At 41.8% G+C, this 13,726-nt stretch overlaps 1 protein-coding gene across 1 annotated transcript in view; it reads right to left on the bottom strand.

Annotated features, from left to right (window-relative positions):
• Positions 1-60: 60 nt before the first annotated feature.
• Positions 61-13,726, bottom strand: part of zgc:113232 (uncharacterized protein LOC541546 homolog) — an 18,090-nt gene continuing 4,424 nt past the window's right edge. Inside the window, exons 4-27 of the mRNA XM_058647273.1 lie at positions 13,364-13,432; positions 13,110-13,273; positions 12,629-12,748; positions 12,419-12,472; positions 12,298-12,351; positions 12,129-12,182; positions 11,946-11,999; positions 10,372-10,425; positions 10,234-10,287; positions 9,718-9,771; positions 9,220-9,273; positions 8,627-8,671; positions 8,375-8,428; positions 8,217-8,270; positions 6,515-6,568; positions 5,854-5,925; positions 4,900-4,935; positions 4,761-4,805; positions 4,650-4,682; positions 3,328-3,474; positions 1,218-1,394; positions 1,038-1,128; positions 857-934; positions 61-603 (exon numbers count right to left, since the gene is read on the bottom strand). Of these exons, the coding sequence (XP_058503256.1) occupies positions 398-603; positions 857-934; positions 1,038-1,128; positions 1,218-1,394; positions 3,328-3,474; positions 4,650-4,682; positions 4,761-4,805; positions 4,900-4,935; positions 5,854-5,925; positions 6,515-6,568; positions 8,217-8,270; positions 8,375-8,428; positions 8,627-8,671; positions 9,220-9,273; positions 9,718-9,771; positions 10,234-10,287; positions 10,372-10,425; positions 11,946-11,999; positions 12,129-12,182; positions 12,298-12,351; positions 12,419-12,472; positions 12,629-12,748; positions 13,110-13,273; positions 13,364-13,432 (1,877 nt within the window). The 3' untranslated portion in view covers positions 61-397. The remainder of the gene's footprint in view (positions 604-856; positions 935-1,037; positions 1,129-1,217; positions 1,395-3,327; positions 3,475-4,649; positions 4,683-4,760; positions 4,806-4,899; positions 4,936-5,853; positions 5,926-6,514; positions 6,569-8,216; positions 8,271-8,374; positions 8,429-8,626; positions 8,672-9,219; positions 9,274-9,717; positions 9,772-10,233; positions 10,288-10,371; positions 10,426-11,945; positions 12,000-12,128; positions 12,183-12,297; positions 12,352-12,418; positions 12,473-12,628; positions 12,749-13,109; positions 13,274-13,363; positions 13,433-13,726) is intronic.

The following is a 13,726-nucleotide window of genomic DNA, read 5'->3' as shown; positions in this document are numbered from 1 at the left end:
TCTAAATAAATGTATATTTTAAAAAATAATTCTTATTTTAGTCTAAAAATATAACAAAAACAACATCACACAATTTATTAGAACATATTAAACATGTATTTGATACACTTTACAAAATATTTACATGACATTTAGTTTTTCTTTTTTGTAATTTGGGCTTTTAGATTCAAACTGAACTAAGCGAGGGTTTGTTTACTCTTTAAAATCAAAAATCAAGATACAACAAAACTGTTGGGAGATAAAAAACATCCTTGTTCAACGTTTTCCTGAAACTGTGCAAAAGTCTCAGATTCTCCACGAGGTCGTGAAACGTGACGCTCGTTTCCTTCCAGTCTTACTCTGACTGCGCTGGACCGGACCTCTCCAGCAGGTGGCGCTCTGACTGCGTGTCCCGTGTTCAGACTGTTGCACTGACCGGTCCTTTCACCAGACCCTGCTCTTTACGCGTCACCGCGGCGTAGATGCCGCAGTCCCGCGCCTCGCAGAATCCTGGAACGCCGGCGATCCCGAGCGCGCCGCGTGGACCCGGCGCTCCGGGGAACCCACGAGAACCGCGGGGACCGTCCACGCCGTTCCTGGGTTCTGCTGGGTGACCCGGGAAACCTGAGGACAGCAAGTTATCATCATTATACAGGACAAGGTCTTCAGTTTCATTACTCTAAAGGGACATTTCAGGCTTTTTCATGCCAGCTGTTAAAATCTGCGTCAGTTTAAGTCTACGATGTCTTTAAGAACGTGATCACGTCAGTGACACAAAGTGACCACACGAGGCAGCAGAGGATTTCTCTGTGGTTTACAAACGTCCGTCTCACAGTGAGATGAAGACGTGATCACATGAGGTGAAAGTGTTGAATACCTGTGAGGCCTTGTGGTCCGTCAGGTCCTGGAAGTCCTTTACCTGGATCACCTGCGACACCATTAGATCCTTTTTGACCTGTTGATGAAAAAAAACAGAAACATAAAATGTGTCTTTGTTCCATTGAACAACAGTGAAGTCACCAACGTGCGTGTGTGTGTGTGTGTGTGTGACCTCTGACCTCTCTCTCCCTGAGCTCCGCTCTGTCCCTGCAGTCCTCGATCGCCCTGAACTCCTCTGGATCCTTTCACTCCAGCTTTTCCTGCTTTTCCCTGAAGAAGAGGAGGCAGTTTGACATGAACCTTCATCATTGTTTCCTAATTAAACTCAAACTATTGTCAGCTTGGTTGTCGGGACTCACAGGTTTGCCCGGTGAGCCTGGTTGACCTCTGACCCCCGGGGGCCCGATGAGCGTGCGGTTGTTGACGGGGCAGCCCTGTGAGCACTTGGTCCGGATGGAGGCGGCGTACTGCGAGATCTGGGCCGTCACCACGCCGCGGCACAGCTGCAGGACCTGCTCGTCACTGAGACCGGGACCCTGAACCAGAACCAGAACCAGAACCACTGATCAGCTTTGACTCGGACATGAGCTCGTTCAACTCAAAGTCAGGGTTCTGAGGTTTTACATGATGCTGACTGAGCTGTGAGCGCCCCCTGCTGCTGAGAACCAGTATGAGACAGACAGGCAGGCAGGCAGGCAGACAGACAGGCAGGCAGGCAGATAGGCAGACAGACAGACAGAGAGGCAGGCAGGCAGACAGACAGGCAGGCAGGCAGGCAGGCAGGCAGACAGACAGACAGAGAGGCAGACAGGCAGACAGACAGACAGGCAGGCAGGCAGATAGGCAGACAGACAGACAGACAGGCAGGCAGGCAGACAGACAGGCAGGCAGGCAGGCAGGCAGGCAGGCAGATAGGCAGACAGACAGACAGAGAGGCAGGCAGGCAGGCAGATAGGCAGACAGACAGACAGAGAGGCAGGCAGATAGGCAGGCAGGCAGGCAGGCAGGCAGGCAGACAGACAGACAGACAGACAGACAGAGAGGCAGGCAGGCAGGCAGGCAGATAGGCAGACAGACAGACAGATAGGCAGACAGACAGACAGAGAGGCAGACAGACAGACAGAGAGGCAGACAGACAGACAGAGAGGCAGGCAGGCAGACAGACAGACAGAGAGGCAGACAGACAGACAGACAGACAGAGAGGCAGACAGACAGACAGAGAGGCAGACAGACAGACAGAGAGGCAGACAGACAGACAGAGAGGCAGGCAGGCAGGCAGATAGGCAGACAGACAGACAGATAGGCAGGCAGACAGACAGACAGAGAGGCAGGCAGGCAGGCAGATAGGCAGACAGACAGACAGAGAGGCAGGCAGGCAGGCAGGCAGATAGGCAGACAGACAGACAGAGAGGCAGGCAGGCAGGCAGATAGGCAGACAGACAGACAGAGAGGCAGGCAGGCAGATAGGCAGACAGACAGACAGAGAGGCAGGCAGGCAGGCAGATAGGCAGACAGACAGACAGAGAGGCAGGCAGATAGGCAGACAGACAGACAGAGAGGCAGGTAGATAGGCAGACAGACAGACAGAGAGGCAGGTAGATAGGCAGACAGACAGACAGAGAGGCAGGCAGAGAGGCAAGACACAGCTCATAAAATCTACGTCAGTTTCAGTCTCCCACGTCTTTATCTCACTGTTACACAGGGACACAGAGCTGTTGCTCCTCTGCTGCCTCATGTGGTCACTTTGTGTCACTGAAGTAAGTCTCAATGAAATATTTAAATCAGACATTAGAACTTAGTGATGGAGGCAGCAGTGGATCAACAACTGCTGTGTGTTTGTGTGTCTGTGTGTGTGTGTGTGAGAGTGAGGTACTAACACAAAGGCAGCCATTTTTACTTTTAGCCACTTGAACGAAGGATTTATTTAATAATATCTCCGTCACTTTAAATCTACGATGTCTTAAGAACACGATCACGTCTTTATGTCACTGTGAGACACTTTAACAACACAACAACAACCACTCACTCCCCAACACACACACACACACACACTCACTCACTCACTCACTCACTCCCCAAGACACACACACACTCACTCACTCACTCCCCAACACACACACACACACACACACACACACACACACACACTCACTCACTCACTCCCCAAGACACACACAGACACAGACACACACACACACACACACACACACACACACACACAGACACAGACACAGACACACAGACACACACACAGCAGTTGTTGATCCACTGCTGCCTCCATCACTAAGTTCTAATGTCTGATTTATTTCATTTAGATTTACTTCAGTGACACAAAGTGACCACACGAGGCAGCAGCAGCTGCTAAAATCACTGGTTTTCTCTGTGGACTTTGGTGTGTGAGAGTGAAACAAAGAAGAAAAACAGATTTTTAGTATTTTCTCTGATGAGGAACTGAGACCACAGACTCACTGAGGGACCTTGGACTCCTTTTTGTCCTGCTCGGCCTTTAAGGCCCCCGTCGCCACTCGGACCGAGCTCTCCTCTGGTTCCTGGGAGTCCCGGTGGACCCACGGGTCCAGAGACTCCATCACGACCAGCCGCACCCTTCAGTCCACGCTGTCAGGGAAATAAAAGAAAAACAGGAGTTTCCACGAGTTCCATTTAACATTCTTTAAAACTTATTTCAGATTTATGTGAAAATTCAACGCAGATTTCCTCAGAATCATGTCTGAAGAGGAGGTGACGTCGCCTCCTAGAGGAATACCCTGGAAAAGCTTCGTTAGGAGCTCACGATAAAAGTGTTAAATAAAATCACAATAAAGTGGAAAAGGTTTAAATACGTAATATTTAACGACTTTAGGACTTTTTTCAAACCCCTTTTACACTAAATCTTAATTTTTTTCAAAACTAAACATTGCAAAAAATGAAAACAGCCTCAAATTTCTTGGATTTTTCAAACTTTATTAGACTTGCATTTTTTTCAATATTTTAAAAACATTTTGAAGCTGCACATTTGTTGTTTTTTTTTTTACATCATTTTAAAATCTCAAAGTTATAGCCATTTAAAAAAGGCATCAAGACTTAAAACAACGTGTAAAGACTAAAAGTTTAAGATATTTTACAACTTTTATAGTTTAATATTTGACAATGTTGAGTGACTAAAAGTTGTGACTTTTTAAAAACTTATAGTCACTTTTATGTTTTATGTCTAAACAAAAATATTTAAAAATATTTTAAAAACTTTTTGAAGCTGCAGTTTTTTTTAATAATAATTTTTACACAATTTTAAGAACTCAAAGTTGTAGACATTAAAAAAAAAAAAAAAAAGGAATTTGGAATTTTGGATTATTTAAAAAACCTCAAAGGCCTCAAAGTTCAAGACTTAAAAAATGTTTTAAGGGCTAAAAGTTTTGAATGAAACCTTTTAAGGCCTGATAGTTTCAGACAGTGTTTTAAGGACTTTATCACACTTTTATGTCTTTAAACAAAAATATAAGTCTGAGCAAAAACAGCCTCAAAGTTCTGGAATTTTTCAAACTTTATAAGACCTGAAATATGTTTGGGATTATTTTAAATCTTTTGAGGCAGCAAATTTTTACCATTTTACACCATTTTAAGCCTCGTTTAAGGACTTAAAGTTTAAGATATTTGACAACTTTTATAGTTTAATAGTTTTTAATGACTATGTTGAAGGACTAAAACAAAAATAGAAGTCTGTGCTGTTGTATTTGAGTTTTTTAAAGAGCACAGAGGATGAGTGACTTCAGGGTAAAGAAAACAAACATAAGCACCTGTCCTTTGTCGCCTCGCCCGCCCACGTTTCCCTGAAAGAGCAGAAGAAAAAGAATGAGTCAATCACTTCCAGCCAATGTTAGACAAACAAATACCTTAACTTAAATCACCTTTTGACCTTTGGCCCCTTTAATGCCTCTCTTGCCGTCCGATCCCTGCAGCAGAAAAACAAAAAGTTTATATTTGTACGCTTTTAGCAGCTGAAATTTTCCTTTTCCTTCAGCTGTAGATGATTGATAAGCAAGTCACCTGATCACCACCGGGTCCTGTCTCTCCTTTTGCTCCCTGGAAGAAAAATAACGTGGTTTCACTTGATTTATTCAAACCAAATAATACGTGAAGACAGCAAATGAACAAAGATGGCAATAACACAATAACAATTTATTGATATTAACAAAATCTTTTCAACTTTATAAAGCCTAAAAATTCTAAAAGTCTAAATCCAACAGACTATTTGACTTTTAAAGGCCTCAAATTTGAATTTTGCCTGTTTTTATGTAACACATGTTGAGACATTTATTTTCAAAATCTAGGATTTTTTTTCACACTTCAAACTGTAAAAATAGACTTTTTGAAACTTTTAAGGCCTAAAGGTTTTGGACATTTTGAAATGTTTTAAGGTCTCAAACCCTTTTATTTTGAAACTTTTAAAGGCCTCAAAGTTCTAAAGTCACCTTTAGCTCCCTGGAAGAAAATCAGTTTATTTTCCTTTATTTACTTATTTGAGCAAAATAAGAACAATAGAAAAAGAACCATTGTATTATACAGATAATGATATTTTTGCTTTGGGTGAGGCTGTGTGTAGAAACCCTGTAGTGTTTCTGTTTTTTTTAATCATGTGACCATCATCATGTGTCATGTGGGGACTGTCCCTTGTTCACTTGTTCCTGTTTTTTAAGGCAATAGGTCGCATTAATGTCAAAACAACCCCTGAACTGAGAAGTGGGTTCTCTGGGTAAATTTCACATTCTGTGACAGATTTAGTCTCGTTTACATGAATCAGTTTTAGATTCATACACAGAGAACCCTATAAATCTATCTAGAAATATAAACATGTTAGGATTGATCTGGATTTAAATGTTGGCTGATCTGTGCCACAGTATCTGGATTGATTGCTCATGTCTGACTTTATAACCTTTAATAAAACATAAACGTGAACCTGATGAACAGGTTTCTCTTTGTAATGTGTTGTTGTGTACACACCAGCTGGCCCTGCAGGCCTTCAGGTCCTGGTTTGCCTGGCACTCCTGCATCTCCTTGCTCTCCTGCTCCTCCCTGTTTGAGACAGACAGACAGACAGACAGTATAATCAGCCAGTGAATAAATGAATGAAAGGACTCTTTCTATCCGGTTTTGTTGTTGTTTTATGTTTTTCAACAACCCTTTTAACAAAATGACATTTGCACACGTCCTTTCATTTATGGTGTAAATTGACAGATGACTAAATAATCTGGTAAATAAATACAAGACACAATCTGTCTTTGTGACCCTCATTGAAGTCTCACCGGCTGAAGACAGCACAGAGTGAGAGTGCCATGCTAACGTGAGCTGTGCAGACTGTCTCCTGGTCCATGATTTAAATCTGTTATTTGTGTTTCCATCTTCTTCTTCTGCTCACTGTGAGTTTCACAGAGTTCGTCTCTCTGGACCTGTGGGGGTCCGCTCAAATGTTCTCCTTCACTTTCTCAATGAAAACAGCCGGCGAAGACACAAGTTGTCTGATTTATACGTTGTCTGGTCTTTACCCTACAACTACAGTGAACAGCATCGTTTCCTGCCAGGGGGCGCTACCTTGGTCGGCATGGCCTGGTTCAGGTGATTCATTTCATTCATTATGTGCTGTATCGTCCTGATGCTCACTCACCACAGCGCCCCCTCTGCCTCGTGGACCTCTCACGCCACTGTCCCCTTTGTTCCCCTGAAAAAATAAAGAGGACATTTGTCAGGTGACAACAAAACCAGGACCAGGACTTTGACATAGAGTTTAGTTTCCTGTGCTGTGAAAAGGGACCACCATGCAGAACAGAATGTCCACATCTGTCAGTTTGACCAAGGACAAAACTTTGTTTAAAGCAGATCTATGCAAGCTTTATTCCCTCATTTAACAGCTTCAGAGTCTGTGAAGGTTGTAGGGAAACTGTGGACTGTGTTTACTGTCTCTATGTATCTATGCATCTACAGTATGCATCTATGTATCTACGTTTCTATATATCTATGCATCTATGTCTTATATATCTATGTATCCATGTATCTATGCATTTATGCATCTACAGTATGCATCTATGTTTCTATATATATCTATGTATCTATATATCTATGTTTCTATATATCAATATATATATATGTTTCTATACACTGTATCTATAGATTTATGTTTTTATATATCTATGTATCCATGTTTCTATATATCTATGTATCCATGTTTCTATATATCTGTGTCCATATATCTATTTATCTATGTTTCTATATATCTATATATTTATGTTTCTATATATCTATGTATCTATATATCTATAGATTTATGTTTCTATATATCTGTTTCTATATATCCATGTTTCTATATATCTATGTTTCTATATATCTATAGATTTATGTTTCTATATATCTATGTTTCTATATTTCTATAGATTTATGTTTCTATATATCTATGTGTCTATGTTTCTATATATCTATGTATCCATGGTTCTATATATCCATGTTTCTATATATCTATAGATTTATGTTTCGATATATCTATGTATCCATGTTTCTATATATCTATGTATCTATAGATTTATGTTTCTATATATCTATGTATGTATCCATGTTTCTATATATCTATGTATCTATATATCTATAGATTTGTTTCTATATATCCATGTATCTATATATCTATGTATCCATGTTTCTATAAATCTATGTTTCTATATATCTATAGGTTGATGTTTCTATATATCTATAGTTTTATGTTTCTATATATCCATGTTTCTATATATCTATGTATCTATATATTTATGTTTCTATATATCTATGTTTCTATATATCTATAGATCCATGTTTCTATATATCTATGTTTCTAAATATCTATGTATCTATGTTTCTAAATATCTATATATCCATGTATCTATGTTTCTATATATCTATGTATCCATTTATCTATGTTTCTATATATCTATGTATCCATGTTTCTATATATCTAATGTGTAATGTGCATGTAAGCATGCATCTCTGTTAGCATGTTTCTATGTTAGCATGCCTCTCTGTTAGCATGTATCTATGGTAGCATGTATCTATGTTAGCATGTATCCATGTTGGCATGTATCTATGGGCGCATGCATCTATGGGCACATGTATCTATGTTAGCATGTATCTATGTTAGCATGTATCTAGGTTAGCATGTATCTATGGTAGCATGTATCTATGGTCGCATGTATCTATGGTAGCATGTATCTATGGCGACATGTATCTATGTTAGCATGTATCTATGGTAGCATGTATCTATGGTCGCATGTATCTAGGTTAGCATGTATCTATGGTAGCGTGTATCTATGGTAGCATGTATCTATGTTAGCATGTATCTGTGTTACCTTAGCACCAAATGGGCCAGGCTCTCCCATTAGCCCCGGGACTCCAATTGGACCCTGAGGAGAAAAACACAGAGTGGATAAAAGTGATTTATTTTTGTAGATTTCATATAATAATCATAAATATGAACATTTTATGAACAGTTAATGGATGAACTCACATCTTCACCAGAGTCACCGTCACTGCCTCGCTCACCGTCCACACCTTTACCACCCTGAGAGAAAATAATACATAAATAAAATAAATCATTCAATCATTCCATAATCTAATCGCACGTTACAGCAGCGTGAGTAGTCTCTAATTCACTCAGGCTCCTCCCACCTAATTTGTCAGTGTATATTTGAATAAAGAGGCGGAGTCACCAGGACCAGGCTTGGCCTGAATCACATCTGTGACCTGAGAGTGTCCGTACCTTTGGTCCACTGGGTCCGACACCCCCTGGCTGTCCGGGGTAACCCTGCAGACCACAAACAGAATTATTATATATACACAGGAATATAAATAACACCTTAGAAATAATCTGTGTAATCTGTGTTTGAGTCTGTTATATCCCGATTTATTCTTATTGTGGTTGTATTCAGATTACTGAATGAAATCAGAATACGGTGGTCTTAATAAAATTATTAGAGTCTACGTAATCCAATTATATTAGTGTACATAATCAGATTATTTCAGTGTGCACAACCAGATTAATTCAGAGTATTTTTGTTTATGTTATCAGATTAATTCAACGGTCTTAATCAGATTATCAGAGTTTATGTAATACAATTATATTAGTCTACATAACCAGATTATTCTAGTAGATATATTCAGATTAGAATCAGATTACTGAGGCAGATCAGAATGATGTGGACTACAAATAATCTGAAAGACATTATTTTATGAAGTAGCATTTTTAAAATAAAAGTGTTTTTTTTTAAATCAGTGTTTGTAATATTTCACAGATTTATAATAAATACGATGATTATCAGCTAATCCCTAATCTATGATGAAAAAGATTCTTACAGTGTAGCCTCTGTCACCCACGTCTCCTGGAAACCCTGGAGCTCCACTCTGACCCTGGAGACACAAAAAAAAAAAAAACTCTTTCAGGACCGGCCCAGGTCTCTATGGACCGGCCCAGGTCTTTATAGACTTGCCCCGGTCTTTATGGACCGGCCCAGGTCTTTATAGACAGGCCCCGGTCTTTCAGGACCAGCCCAGGTCTCTATGGACAGGCTCCGGTCTTTATAGACTCGCCCCGTTCTTTATGGACCGGCCCAGGTCTTTATAGACCGGCCCCGGTCTTTCAGGAGCAGACCAGGTCTTTATGGACTGGCCCCGGTCTTTCAGGACCGGCCCAGGTCTTTATAGACAGGCCCCGGTCTTTGAGGACCAGGTCTCAGGCAGAGTAGCCTGTGCGTGATGATTATTGACACATTGTAACTTTCATGTAAATAGTGTTTATTTAATGTTTCATTTTACTGAAGAACAAACAACAACATTCACAGTCTGATCTTTTACCTTCTGTCCGTCTCGTCCCTGTGGACCATGTTTGCCTTCATCACCACGGGATCCCTGAGACACAGAGACACAGAGACACACAGAGATAGACAGAGACAGAGTGACAGAGATACAGACACAGAGACACACAGAGACAGATAGACACATAGCGACAGACACAGAGACAGACAGAGACACAGAGACAGACACACAGAGACAGACAGAGACACAGAGACAGAGACAGACAGAGACACAGAAACAGATAGACACACAGAGACAGAAAGACACATAGAGGCAGACACACAGAGACACAGAGACAGAAAGACACACACACAGACAGAGACACATAGAGACAGAAAGACAGATAGAGACACAAAAAGTCAATTTCATTTGAAAATAAAAATAAAAATGTTAAACTAGAATGTGCTGCTGGACTTTGTCTTTGTGATTATTAAACTTAGAAAACACAATATTTACAACTCACAGACTTTAACAACATTTAAAAACATTGTTTAACATTTAACTTTTCTTCATCACCTTGATACCTTTACCTCCCTTTGGTCCTGTAGGTCCAGCATCACCATGACGACCCTGGAATAACACAAACAAAGTTTTTACAGGGATATGTTTTTATGACGCGTCACGTGTCATAAAGGTTAGCGGTCGTGTCCTTACAGTCTCACCACGAGCTCCGCCTCCTCCTCGAGGTCCCTCCATGCCGACGTCGCCCTGTGAACAGAGAAGAGACACTGTCACATGACCTCGTCCAGACGAGACATTTCTACAACATTTACGTCAGTTTTGGTGCCACTCAGCTCAGAGGGAAGATAGTGACGAGCAGCCAGCGCTGTTTGTGTGTGTGGTAGAGCATGTGTTTACCACACTTTCTATGAGAGGACGCGACAACAGAGCTTCATTTAAAACATTTCAACAACTTTAATCTCAACACAAATCTCCTGTATTTGTGTACATACATATATACATACATATATATACATACATACATATATACATATATACACATACACACACATATATATACATACATATACACACATATATACATACATATATACATATAAACACATACAAATATACATATACATATATATACACATACATATATATATACATATACATATATACACATATATATATACATATATACACATACATGCCATCCGTCATTTTGACAGATTGCAATTCACACCCCTAAAAACTATGTTGATAAAAGAGGTGAAAAAAGAGGGATAGATGCAGATGAAGGACAAACTCAGCCCTTGGCCTCAGCGGCAGTAAGGAGGTTAGGCGAGTTCAGTGGGAGCGGGAGTTCTCCTGGCTGAGGAGGGCGGATAGAAAAATGTTGTGCGACAAAATAAAGATTCCCATCGGAGAATCTGAGCATCATTTCTGACCTGGACACCGTACTCAATGCATCTCGCTATCCTTGTAGTGCTGACAGCGTGTTAAAGAGCTATGGACAGGAGGCTTTGGAGCGCGTCTGTGACCGGTGCAGCTGATCCACTGGTGCAGAAGGAGCGCATGTTGCGGGATTTCCTACCACGCGCAACTACGCGCAAGCAGGCACGCGATTTAAGTCCATGTGGACCAGGAGGAAGGTGTGAGACTGTGCGTTTAGGCCACAGGTGAACTGTTCATATTCCACTGCAATATGAACAATGCAATTGAATATGTCATTACTATCATTTAAAGTGACCGGTAAAAATGGATTATGACGGGATTTTTATGACCCTGTCAGCCAAAATGACAGACAACGGAAAAGTCTAGCGCAACCTCTGACACATATATACATATATATGTATATATATGTATATATATGTTTGCATAAAGCAGGGGTGTCAAACATATGGCCCGGGGGCCAGAACCGGCCCACCAGAGGGTCCAATCTGGCCCACAGGATGAATTTGTTTAAATTTCACACTACGATTACAATCTAAACGTAATGTCAAATACAATATTATTCTCTTCCAGATACCTGTGACTAAATGTTTGTAAAAATATCTTCATTAAATGTAAAACAAAGGAGAAAAAAGCAAGGAGTTCTTGTTGTTCATAGGTTATTATGCTATTATTTTACTATTTTTACTGGTCCGGCCCACTTGAGATCAAATTGTGCCGTATGTGGCCCCTGAACAAAAATGAGTTTGACACCCCTGGCATAAAGTGTTGAAGTTTAATTCTTGGGGTTTTAAAGATGGAATTGAATAAAAGTGTGTGTGTGTGTTCACCTTCAGACCCAGCTCTCCACGCTCGCCTGGATCACCTGGAAGTCCAGGTTCTCCCTGTTGTTGATCAAACAAACATCAGTTCAGCCACTTGTGTATTGTCAGTTTAGGTCTCAGATGTCTACGTGGTCACGTGGTCACGTGGTCACATGTCTTGATCTCACTGTGACATGTGTATAAACTCACCATGGCGCCAGAGAAACCAGAAGCTCCATCATCTCCATCAGGCCCAGCGTCACCCTGCAAGACAAGAGGTCAAAGGTGAAAGATCAAAAACACAACCTGCGTCACTCTCACTCGAGTTTTAGTAGAAACGACGATGATGATGATGATGATGATGATGATGTTTTCTCACCACTGGTCCGGCGTCGCCTCCTCTTCCCTGAACTCCTTTGGTTCCTTTATAACCCTAAAAAGAAAATGTTTTATTTTTTGAACGGTTTTCTGTCAATAATGAAGAGAACAGCATGACTCACGTCTCTGCCTTGACTTCCTGGTCGACCAGCTTTACCCTGCAGACCTCTGGATCCCTGACAGGAAGAAGAAACAACCATCACCAAAAAACATCATTCATTTGAGGGAACAATTATCAGAAGAAGAAAAAGAATTCCTTGAGTTTCAATAAAACAGGATATTAAATCTGCTAGTGGATAAATGTGTGTCTTATTTTGTTCCTGACCACAAACCTTTGGTCCAGCGAAACCAGCGAATCCCGGTTCTCCAGGTTCACAGTCACAGTCCGTCGGCCCCTCCCCTCCGAGCGCCGCGTCGCCCCCGGACTCCTCCGACGAATCCGTGATGGGAAACTTGTACGGAACCACGCAGAGACAGAATCATAATAATGTGTTCATCTGAAGTACCTGAACAGAATGAGACTGACTCACAAGCCCCTCCCCCTCCCTGTTTCCCCCTCCCCCTTCCCAACACCCTTATCTAACTGTGCAAAACGGTGAAAACCAGAGAAAAAAACCGTAATATTTATCACAACTTGGATTTAGGTGAAAGAAGCGGTTTAAAGTTATGTTCTAGTATGACCACACTGTGACGCTCCACAGTGGGCGGGGTTCTGATCGTTTCTCCATTCGTGTGTATGTGGAAATCAGTGCGGTCTGATACAGGACGTGTGAGGGTTTCTCACAGCTGTGGGATGAAGAGGAAAAGTCTCACCTGCATCATCTCCGTGTCCTCTTTGGCGTAGTGGGACTCGGCGATGGTCACGTAAGGGACGGTGTCCTCTGTGATCATGGTGACCTGGGTGGGGATGACCGGCGTGTACGGGTCATAGTCGCCCTCCTCGGGTCTCTGCCCCCCTTCATGGTGGCGCGTCGTCTCTGGAGGAACGCGGAGGTCAAAGCCACAGTTAGGACATGTCTGAACACTCGTTACAGGTCAGAAAGGAGAGCGAGGCTCCCCGGCCTCACCTGGTGCACGTGAGGCCATGTTGTTGTAGGCGTCGACGACGACGGAGCCTTCAAAGGTGTGATCCTCACCTGGACAGGTGTTCAAAATGAAGAGGAAGTGCATGTTATGATCACGTCACTTTACTGACGGTCACACCTGAGACATTTGCTAAAGACCGTCCTCGTGAAATCTGCCACGTCTTTAACAACATGATCACGTCTGTCTGTGTGTGTGTGTGCGTGTGTGTGGGGGAGAGAGTGAGTGAGTGAGTGAGTGAGTGAGTGAGTGTGTGTGTGTGTGTAAGAGAGAGTGAGTGCGTGTAAGAGAGAGTGAGTGAGTGTGTGAGTGTGTGCAAGAGTGAGTGAGTGAGTGAGTGAGTGTGT

This window comes from Solea solea, chromosome 13, assembly GCF_958295425.1.
Source record: "Solea solea chromosome 13, fSolSol10.1, whole genome shotgun sequence".
Taxonomy (NCBI): domain Eukaryota; kingdom Metazoa; phylum Chordata; class Actinopteri; order Pleuronectiformes; family Soleidae; genus Solea; species Solea solea.
This window is presented reverse-complemented; position numbering and strand designations above follow the sequence as displayed.